We start from the raw sequence: 11,698 nt of genomic DNA on the forward strand, positions 1-11,698 counted from the left end.
TGACCTAGCGTGAGAGCACAACAAGCAGAAAAAGCCTAATCCCCTGCATGCTGAACTGGCCAACAAATGAGATGACAGACGAGCAGAAAGAGGACACAACCGAACAAATGAAATCTGGGTATGCTCTCTAAACGTGCAAAAACACTGATTTAAAATCAAAGTTGGTCTTGCGAACTGATCATGTGAGAAAAGTAGACCAAGTCTACATTCAGATTATGAAGTTCGGTTCATTACTCACTGTGCACAGAGCCTTGCTGCTGACTTGTGACTTTGGGTGGGCTGATCCTGCTCTTGGGAGGGATCGTCTCCATATTTTGGCCCTTCTCACCTGGACCCTGGCTGGGGGCCTGAGTCTCAGTCTGGGTCTCGCTCTGTGCCTTCTCCTGTGACACAGGGGCCTTTAAAGACTTCTGTGTGCTCAGGATACCGTCGCTACCAGCCCTCATCAGCTTTTCCCCCACGCTCAGCACCCGGGCTCGACCGGCGGTGCCAGGGCATTCCTTCCTGGAGTGGGGCAGCTTGGATCTGGCCCCTATCGAGGGGGGCCGGGCAAGCCTGGAGGCTTTGGACATCCTACGGGTCGGCGGATCAGTAAAGCCTCTTCAGTCTTTTCTCAGCCAGTGTGACTGCAGCTGTGTCCCGTGGGCAATCCAGGGTTTCTCTGCTCTCAGTGAGTGGGACTCTGTGACTCTCCAGCTCCAGCGTGTTGTGACTGGTGCAGGTAGTCTGCGAGGGCCAGAGGGAGGGCACTTTTGGGAAGGCAAGCTCAGAGGGTGAGGGGTGGGGGGTTAACAGATCCTTGGAAGGTGTTCTCTTCTCCTGGCGTGGCCTCCTGGGATCGTCCTCCAAAGCAAACAGTGCGTGAGTGTGTGTGTGTGTGTGTGTGCTGGTAAACTGGTGCATGTGTGGACAAACCTGTGGAGTGACAGGACGTGCTGTGTCAAATGCAAACAGAAACTCAGGTCTCCGATGTCAGCGCATTCCGGCTTTTTAATCCCCTCTCTGCCTCTCTCTCTCCGTCTTTCACACTCTCTTCCTCTCCATCCCTCCCTTTTTTTGCAAATTTCTTGCGCTCCCTCTCTCCTTCACTTGCTCTCATACTATGCTTGTCAACTTCTCTCTCCTACCTCATGCCTGATCATTATTTCCCATGTTACTGTCCTCTTCTGCCTTCTCTTCTCTTTCGCTTCGGTTCACTCGCTCTTCTTTGCTGATGCTCAGCGGGTAACCATTCCAGCGCTCCGGCAGACGGAGACCATAGACAGAAAGATTTAGAGACAGCAAGAGGAAAAAAAAAAGAAAAGAGAAAAAGAGAGCACGAGGGAGATAGAGAAAGTGCTGGCAGAGGCTTTGCGGAGGAGCCCTTCTCTTCAGGTGCAGCTGCACAAGCTGTTCCAGATGTGTGTGCAGCGCTTCACGTCATCAGCCGACCGCTCAGAGCCACTCTGGTACAATCACTGGCTTAACCTCATCCCATTTCCCCTCTTTCTTCATTTGTCTCTTGTCCCTCTACTCCAGTCTGTACTCCTCATGTGATGAGACGTTCAGGCTGCCAGAGGCAGGAATGCACACATGCACAACACAACACACCGAGCCCTTCACTCACTGGTGGAATTTACAGAGATTTAAAGAGCGCAAAGGAGGGGAGCGTTACAGCATGTGTGTGTGTGTGTGTGTGTGTGTGTGTGTGTGTGTGTGTGTGTGTGTGTGTGTGTGTATATATACAAGCGTCACACAATGGAGCTGTTCTGATCTCGTGCACCGAAGACATCCGCTGTGACAAGAATAAAAGACAGCAGAAGTTGGCTCGGAAAGAAACAGTAAGTAGAAGATCAGAGCTTTCAGACACTTCTCTTCCTCATGTCCAGAAAAAAAAAATCCACTTCTCATCCTCAAAAACACTTTCTTTTCTTTTCTTTAGACAAAGTGCTTAGAACTATTGTCTGACTCACATACATTTTCCTCAGCACATAGTGATCATTGCCAGACAGGAACAATAAAGTGTGAATCATTGTTGGTAAGGCAGAAAGAGCAAAAACAACAACCATTAAAGGAAGATTTTATGGCCATTAATCTTAGAGAAAGTGAGAACCGGTCTGTTTCTTCTTGTAAAAGCACAACCTGCTGACACAGACGGACTCTGGAAAGTAAACCACAATTCTATAAACTTGCACACAGGTCACCCTATTTCGAGCACCGAGCCTGTGACGCTTTGTGTAATACACCACAGCATGCGAAATGGACATGTGATATAACGCACAGGGACACCATTCCGTGCTTACTGACTAAACACCAGAAAATGGATTACAGTGAGCAAAAAGGATCAACCGTGTCCAGGGAGCACGTTATAAAAGAGCAACTATCCACATGGACCGGACCACGGGCTTCGATTTAAACAGGGACGATTTCTCTCTCCGACCTGGTGCTGTGCCACTCAGATATCATAAAAAGTCCCAGTATGGAAAAGCCAGATTTAATATTTCATATGCGCCACCAGGCTTTATCTACTGCCATGTTTGGAACCTGCATGGCATGATGCATCCCCCCCACCCCGATTGCCTTTTAGACAACTAAGCCCTCTGAACACGATGACAGCCATCGCTGATTGTATAGATATGAAATATTCATCATATTGCCACATATCTGCATGGCTTCAGATAAAGAGCAAAGCAGATTGACCTACATACTTTACCAATGAATAGTTGTCTGACAGAATCAGAGGGCTAACAACCTCATGGGAAGCGCTGCATGTCTGATGGATTTTTGCAAGAGAGAGAGAGAAAAAAAAAAAAAGTCAAGAAGATAGAGACATTTCCATAAGATTAAATATTAGAAGTGTGCCAGATTATGGTTGTGCGTCACCAGTTTTGCTGAGTTTACGGCATCGTAGTACTAAGGATTACGTCAAACCTAAAAAAAAAACACAGACTCCATATAGGATTCAATGAGTGAGTGAACGGCAACTCTCTCATACTATGGTTAGTGGCTATTTGTGTGTGTGCGTGTGCGTGTGTGTGTGTGTGCATGCTGGGAGCAAATGAAAGCCCTCTGTGTGGATTGGATGCCTCCCAGACTTTGAGCCATGTATAACTGTACAGTAGGCAAATGGCGGGAACGTGGTTCAAAGGCTTCAAATGACATAGAATTTAGGGACGGATATAATTTGAGTTTCCTAATTAAGCCTGTGATTTTGTGCAATGTGATAGATCATAAAGTATGTCTAAGTATCAAATAACTAACCCCGTTGTCGACACACTATCCAGGCATGGCATCAATTTGCATTTCAAACAACCTTACCACAAGTATTTCAACTTCAAAAAAACTGAACTTGTGAAAGATGATTATCTGAGGAGTTGATATTGGCTCTGACAATAAAGACCTGAATGACAAAATTGCCACCCACAGCTGTCTGAGCAGATAGTCCTGGCTAGCAACAGGCTTCCTAGTGCCAAGTAGCGGTTTGGGATGATCAGTTAAGAGAATATGATGATGAAGAAAATAATGTGACATGCTCTGGTATATCTGCTTATGGCCCATAAGTGTGAAGAGGAGGGGCTGTTGGACGTATTTAAGAAGGATGGTGGGCTCAGCAAGAGTTGTCTGAGCGCCTCTTTGGTATTTCTCTAATTAAGTGACTTTTCAGTCTGAGGGTTATTATTAAACTGGGGGGGGGGTTTTACAAATGACTCCACAAACTGAGCTGAGGCCAGGGTAGGTTTGACTCGCTGTATGTGCTGTTTATGCAGAACCTGCCTACAGTTTTCCAACAAACAAAATATCAAAATATCACTCAAGTCTGGAGAAATGAAGTCCATTCAATAAATGTGATATAGTTCAACCCTTCCCCAGCCAACTTGTTTGACATACAAGGACTACCCACGTTCCCAAGCTCAAAAGGCCCATATGTTGACCACTTGTAGGCAGCATGAACTAGCTGTATAGTGTTAGCAATTGGTTGATCGTCATTTATTTGGCTACCGAATAGCTGATTAAATCGACAGAGTTTCTCCACAAAGAATCACACAAAAGTATCACTTTCAATCTTGTGTTTACCAGAGATGTGTTCATCTCAAAGTTTCTTGTAAATAAGTCTTAGTTGTAATCTAAGTTGACTGAGAACAAAACGACAGATTAGTCAACTAATCCACTAAAAGAAGTGGCCCTACTGTCCAACATTCAGTCCCATTTTAGATCTTCAGACCACCAACTTTTTAGAGAAAATATTTGTCTCATTAGCAGCTAAATGCTCCACTGTGTTCACCAGCTTATTGCGTACTGTGTTTGTGTGCCGATGGTAATGAGCAGGTGGTGTACAGTGTGTTTATGAGAGCTTTTCAACTGGAAACATCTGTCTGCTGCAGCTGGAAACAACTCTTAACGACCTTAAGCCCGGATGGTAATTATCTGTGCATTCATCGCGATGAGTGACCCCTTTCAAAAGAGATACGATTATCTGATCAATTGTTAAAATAAAAATACTGATTAAAGCTGTTGATTCAGTAGGATAAACACAAAGGGCACATTTACACAGGGCTGGTGGCGGACTACAAGGTAGGGGGATTTGGGAAGCAATTGGGGGGGGGATGGGTGAGCTGTGTACCTCTCTGCTGAGGATTAAGGTTGAGTATGTTTTCCAAGCCTTCGGGGGTTGGTTGTTTCTTTTCCTACATTCCATCTCAGAGCTCCCTCCCTCCCATATCATGAGTCATTACTGACTGTAACATTTACTCAATATCAGCTGCTGAATCAGTTTCTAAAAGGCACACAAGCTCTACAGAAGTGCAGAACAGTATCATTGAGCATGTGGAGACCAGCACTGCAGTAGGTTGGGGTGCCCACCATGTGTAAAAAAACACAGGTTTGAGACCAGGCTGCAGCTGTCATCCTCCATGACGCGTTACTTGTCGGTACAGCAACACCATAAAATAGTCTACTAGAATAGATTTAGTTTATTCGTCTAGAAATGCGTATCACTTGCAGCAAACTTGGTCATATTTGCACCAAGGCTACAGCTAAACTCAAATTTCTCACCCTAGCAAACAATCAATATTTCATCAGAGACTTTTTAGTAGTTCACAGACTCTTGAAATTAACATCTGAATCTTAATGTTTTTATCTGGGAACATTCTGCATCTTAAACAACATCATAAACGACAAACTGCTTTTTCTTTACTCTCATCTGTAGTTCTAGTCGTTGACTTTTCCCGGGTGAAGTGACTCAAAGGCAGAAAAAGGAGTTTATAAGACGATGAGACTCGCTGACAGTTGGGACCAATTAGTCTTAACACTCGGCATGCTCTCTGGGGAACGTCACCCAACATGCCACCACATCTGCTGCATTAAGTCACAGTAAATGTGGCACTGATCACAGGCGGAGGAGCTGCCACTCAGTCAGCAAATCAGACAGCGGCCCAGTCAGGAGGAGTCCTGTCTCTGCCATTATCATCAACTGTCGCTTAAACAAAGAAGATTGATGGAGGCGAGTCTTCAGTAGGGTAACCAAACTGAACAACGTGGCTTGGCTTTAAGTCTTTAGTACTATACTGAAATTTAAAAAAAAAAGAAATTGTGGAAAAACATACTTTTTCATACATTCTCCAAAGTCCAATAACTAATAATCTGCTGCCCAAAAGCATTACACTGACAAACTATGTTTTGTCAAATCAAAAATTAAAATTGAGAAGAATTTGTGTAAGTGCATGTCTGCGCCAAGGCTGCAAGATCATCTGAAGTTGTTATTCTAACAATAGATAATGTTTAGAAATGTTTATTCTGCATCTGGTGATGGATAATAACAGGATGCATTGTGTTTTGTTGACGTAAGTAGCTCATGAATTAAAGCAAAACAATACCATCTCACAATGTTAACAAATACTTTTAGAAGAATTAGACCACACCAAAAACCGACCACTTGTTCAGTGGCTCATTTTCCTTCTTTTTTTTTTTAGATATTATAATAACAAATAGATGAACAAAGGCAAAAAGCCGAGACAGATGTTTTATGTAAAAGAAAACATGAATGTCAGTTCAGTTATCTTGAGCATTTTCATACACATCAATACTGAGAGATTGCAAGTTTTAAAGCAACTGCAGCATCTATAAGGTGAAAAAAAAAATAGTGATGCATTTTATCTCCTCTCTCTTCCAAAATGTATCGTTAACAGGCTAAAAACACTAAACGCAGTATCTTTAAAGGTCTTTAGAAAACCGTTTTGGGAAACAATGTCATTTTGTTTTGGTGAGCTCCTGTCCCTGGAAATAAGTAGAACCCCTTCTTAGCATGGACCCATAAGAGGATTATTGTAACAGACGCTGAAACTGAAAAATGTTGACTCCAAATGTTGTGACGATTCACGTGACGCAAGGCAACAAAAACAGCAAAAAGCCATTATGACCACAGAGTGGATATTGAGTTGTTTTACAGCTGTCAGTGAGAAGGGGTTTTGCACGAAGTCCCACACTTTGTGTCATCATGAATTCTTTTCCTCCTAACGTCCCGTCTCTGGGGCCCCCCTGTGGCCTTATGAATCACTCCTACTCTCTACCTTCCATGGGACTATCTCTAAACTCGTATTTTCGTCCCTGAGGCAGTGGCTACGCGTTAGGCTCGCAGCCCTCGCCCTATCCTTTACGCTTCAGCATTTTAGGAGAGTTTAGCAGCTTTACTGGACATTCTGTCAAGTGTGTTATTGGAGACAAACCCAATGCTTCTTGCCTGAAGCGTATGAAGAAGATAAGAGGAGAGACAAACCACCGCTCCATTCACACTGATGTAAATAAGAGGCTTCTCCATTCTCTTTATGGCTTATTGATTTTTAGTTCGATGTCTGGCTGCAGACAGCAAAAGAGAAAAGAGGGAGAGATAGAAAGAAAGACGGAGAGGAGTGGTTACCGGCTTCTGAAACAGCAGCATGTTTCTGGGAACAAAATCAGTGGCACATTAATGGCACTTCACACACACACACACACACACACACACACACACACAAGCTGCACAGTGTGTCGTAGTGAAATCAGATCCCCTATAAAAACACAGCTAAGACGAGTACTGTGAGATAATTATATTGTCAGCATTTTTATGGTAATGAAAAGATTTTAGTTGTGACATCGTATACTCTGTTTTTTTCCCCCCAAAGTTAAGTAACCATAACGACAAAAGTCTGAAGAAAAAGAGGCTGAAAGCTTCCTGTCAGATGTGGTGGGAAAACACAATGAACTTATTCACATGCTGGGTGAACAACACTCTAGTATTACAGAGAAGGAATTAAAGGAGATGATGTTTCCAGAGTCAAGTCTGGGCTCAAATGGCTGCTTGTGGCACAAATATATACTGTATATATAGAGCCGCAACATTCATGACCAAAATATTAGCATGAGCTCAAGAAACAGAAAAAGGTTAATATATTAAAATAAATGCTAAAGTTTTTCCATGCATGGGAATGAAAGGAAATATCTCTTCTCTTTTTTTATCTCTTACCTGTTCATCTTCAGGAGAGCTCAATATGACGTGAATATAAAAAAAAAAAATGCGAGCATGCATTCAGGCACTGTAAGCACCTGTTTGATGCTGCTGTTGGCATCATGTTAACAGCTTGAGGAGCTAAAGGAGCTTTTTAGCGACTCATATATTATGGACGAGGAACGAGCGCGTGTTCTGTGCTGGAACAGCTGCAACCTCAGTCGCATCCTGCTCTTGGTTCTTTCAAAAAAAAAAAAAAAGGGTAAAAGTAAATGTTCAAAATATTCATCATGAGGTCCTACATAATAAAAGAACCAATATCCCTGTGCAGAATTCAAGTCCAAACGCTTGTTAATCTGACAGTAAGTGATACGAGTCATGTTTAAAAATAACAAAAATCTGCAAAAAAGAAACCAACAAATAAGGATTCTTCTACAATTAAGGTTGGAACAGGGGACACTGTTCCAGACAAATGCAACAACACTTGCACTTAACTTAGTCTGATATGAACCTTAATCTGTTCAAGCATGAATTTCTCAGCAGTTAATCTGGTGGTTTTTCAACCTGAAGTAAGTAATGTTTTATACTGATGGCTCTCTTTCCACCATAGAGCGCCCAAATGTGTGCTCACAACCACTATTTCATTTTTGACCTTTAACATGTGAACATGCCATTTGTCTAAGCGCTCTCAGGGGGGATTGTGAATAATCTGCGTGTCCGTATCTGCGCGTGTGCATGTCTATGTGTACGCATGCTTGCCAAGAAAGTAGATTTTCGTTGGACGGTTTTCATGGCTCGAGTCTCTACATCAAACTGACAGCTTTGAAATGACATATTATCGTCCCCGTTAATTTGCATACTTTCACCTGTGAATATCGTTCCACTCAGACAGCACAAATGCACTAATCGTTACAATAATATCATATGTTGTCGATCACAGTTGAGCCATTTCACGGTGGCGAAAATATGTCACCCGTAACTCACAGGATAGAAGCCTGTATAAAACCATACATAAGTTTATTCCAAGTATAACCTCATCCCTAATGTGTTCTGTGTTTTAGAACCAGCAATTAATTTAAAAACCCACTTTAATCTGTGTATCTTTATAACCTATGTCTGCACATTTGAGATAGATTAGGCCAGCTAGCCATGCAACGCTCTACAGATCTTCACTAATGCGGAATTTCTTTCATTCCTCGTTGAGCATCGCTTGCGTTTCTCCACTGCAAGGCAGAAGGCCAAGCGCTTGGAAGCAAGATGACATATGAATATGAATGCTTTTCCAAACACCAAGTCATGAGAACGGTTGTGGGGTTGAGTTTATGACAAGTGACAGTGCCATGTTGCTCTAGTAGGAGGGAAATGGCTTAGAGTGGAGGGTTAGAAACTGTTTGAAAAGATAAAAAGATCACCAGAGAGAAAGTCAACTCTTAAGCAGGTACCAATACTGATATGTGTGACTGCAAAATACAATAAGGACATATCTGCAGATATGAAAAAACAAAATAAGTGAAATACCCAAATCCTGTGTGTGCCATTCCAAAAGCCTCAGTAGCGAATGAGCAACAGTTACAAGTGAACTGCAGTGACAGCAAACATCAGCATCCATGTCACAACACAACAGGAAGTCCTCCAACTGAACACATGAATGCAAGCAGGCAGGCACACCCATACACACACACAAGGCTTCAGTCAGCAGCAGAGAAGCAGAGATCTGCTGAACCAACAGCTCGGGGGACCGGGGGGGGGGGGGGGGGGGGGCTGGACAAACAGGACAGAGATAAGCAATCTGACAAAAAGAGACACAAGCGATGAAGACACAAAGGGAGGCACTAAATATGACGCTTGAAGTAAAGATAAATCAGGGCTAAAAGGCTGTTAACGATGAAGGGAAAGATGCAAGGAATGGATGACGGACGGAGGAACTAGTCTGCGAGATGTAATGCCATACTTTAAAATCTGGTCTCGAAGACAAAAGATACAGATTCTTTAGCTCCACTTCTCTTCATTATACTATGGCCCAAATGCTCTTACAGGATTAATGAGCTCCAATCTTTATGGCTTTCCTCTATGGCAATTATTAACAGTTCCTCAGCTAGAAATAGCATTGACTTGATGCTAATTGTAATAAATTGCACAAAAGATAGCTGCAGGAAAATGTTGACAGCCCAGCCTATGGGAAACAGAGCGCTATGTCTAATTTTACTGTAAGATGATAAACGCAAGATGAGTGTATTCCCATGTCGTAACATCTGCAGTTTCCTCAATCTCAGGTCCCCTTTTTGGGAAAAAGATAGGGTTTCTGTAAGGGTCACTGAGAAGTCAAACTACTGACTGACAGGAGTACAACGTCTTGCTTGACAAAAGTCACTCACATCCACCAACTCTTTTGTGCCTGGCTACCAAGAAAGTGACCCAACAGCGGCTCTTTGTCTTCCAGAGTTAATTCGTCAAATGTGTCTTTTCAACAGGAAAGGCAACTTAACTAGAGCTCTGCCACACGTGTTTTTGATTGGCCTTTAATTTCAGAACTTGAGTCGGGGGGTTTTGTCTGCCCCGCCCCCTTGTCTGACATCTGCCCCGACCCTCTGCCAGGTCGCAGGTTTGCGTACACACGTTTCAGTGTTTGTGTCCAGTCGAGGACTGAGCTGGACCCCTTTGGTGTTTCCTGTGCACCTAACCGCTTCCCCAACGCGCTGATGAAAAGACTTGAGAGGCCCGATTCATGTGGGCTGAGGCCTCCTTAATGAACTGAGAAACTCATTCTGAAACACGGAGACGCTCTGGGTGCCGAAGAGGCTGATTAGAGAAAGAAAGAAGGGGAGGGAGAGGATGGAGAGTAGGGGGGAAGGAGACGTGTATAAATGGGAAGAGAAGAAGAGTGGGGAAAAAAAAATCCTTGAGGTACAACTGGTCCTTCAATACTGCTGGCACTCTGCTCTGAGTGGAAGAGGAGGGGGGGGGGGCTTTGGCCAAAAACCCTGGAGTCTGATCCTCATTAGGAAGTACAAAGAACATCAAAGACCAACCCCAAACCTCTATCAGTCAGGAGCACCCACAATCCCCATGATATTAAAATTCCCGGGCGCCATTCGGTGTCAGGTTCTGAGGTAGGCGCAGGGGCTCGGGTGACTCAGGGTTTGGGGAGCATTAAGGTCCCGAAGGTCAGTGGAAAGTTTGAGCTAACTTCTTCTCACCTCAGTGATTGGCTGCTGCTGAATAAGCTTTCTGCTGGAAGGAGAAGACGATAACTAGCAGCTGTGGGTAGATAATGGTAACTAGCAGCTGTGCGACACTGTAAAGCATTTAAAACTATTTAAAGTTGAAAATGCAAGTCCTAAAATTGGGAACTAACTGAACTTTCTGAGTTTACACATTCTTTGTTGCAATGTAAAATGACTTCACTTCACTGAAATAGTAAAAAATCAGTTTCAGAAACTGAAGACATTAACTGTTTAGTCGTACTTGCGAGGGTCACTGGTCAGCTTTGCCTTCCCGTCACATTTATTCTCTCACTTTGAAGTTGTATCAAGGTCAGTTCTTCAGATGCCACATGATCCTCACAGCTCTTCCAGTTAAGTCATGAGTCACTTCAAACAGTGCTGATATAAAAGGTAGAACATCTAAGGGTACTCTCTGTGACTGTTAAAATAAGCAGCGTGTGCATAGTGGCTGAAGTGCATACTAATCTTTAGTTATGAAAAAAGGCCCTCAGACAGTTAACCCTAAAATAATGCATGCTGGGAAATATGGTTGCACGTTCTTGAAGTCTGAAAGTTGACTTAACTAAATATTAATAGCCTATATTAAGTTAAAGCAGCATTAACTGATTGTTTTAGTCACTTGGGGGCAGCGTAACAAGCTGTAAACACATCACTGACATAATATGACATTTATGAGGTCTTTGGGACAAACAGAGATATCTAAGAAACTACGAGACGTGCACACCGCTCTGCAGCGTCATAAAGAGACTATAAATGCTGAGTGTACATTCCACCCATGGTGGAACAAAGGCGTATGGCTGGGCAGACTCAGGTCACAACAGCACAAGAAGATGCCTGAAGGGGCCGTTCCTATCGTAGCAGACATCAAACACACACCGACAGCTCCTCTCTCCTCTGGCTGTGCCGGGACATGAACCCAAAGAGAGTTAAGTGAAGTGCAAAAACATTTCATAAACTTTAGATCCATGCATGATTAGAAGCTACGGTTCTAACAGAGGGCAGCAGACAAAAACCC

General features: G+C 43.3%; 1 protein-coding gene across 9 annotated transcripts in view; it reads right to left on the reverse strand.

The window, feature by feature from the left end:
• si:ch211-285f17.1 (sickle tail protein homolog) overlaps positions 1–342 on the reverse strand; it is a 76,983-nt gene extending 76,641 nt beyond the window's left edge. For 6 of the 9 annotated variants that reach the window (XM_068709897.1, XM_068709900.1, XM_068709899.1 and 3 more), the window contains exon 1: positions 239–342. In XM_068709897.1, the coding sequence (XP_068565998.1) occupies positions 239–311 (73 nt within the window). In that variant the 5' untranslated portion in view covers positions 312–342. The remainder of the gene's footprint in view (positions 1–238) is intronic. The other 3 variants (XM_068709904.1, XM_068709903.1, XM_068709902.1) reach the window with 1 other exon arrangement.
• Between the last annotated feature and the right edge of the window lie 11,356 nt (positions 343–11,698).

The sequence above is a fragment of the Cebidichthys violaceus genome, unplaced genomic scaffold (assembly GCF_023349555.1).
Source record: "Cebidichthys violaceus isolate CVI_PGR_0920_01 unplaced genomic scaffold, fCebVio1.0.p SCAF_15, whole genome shotgun sequence".
Lineage (NCBI taxonomy): Eukaryota > Metazoa > Chordata > Actinopteri > Perciformes > Stichaeidae > Cebidichthys > Cebidichthys violaceus.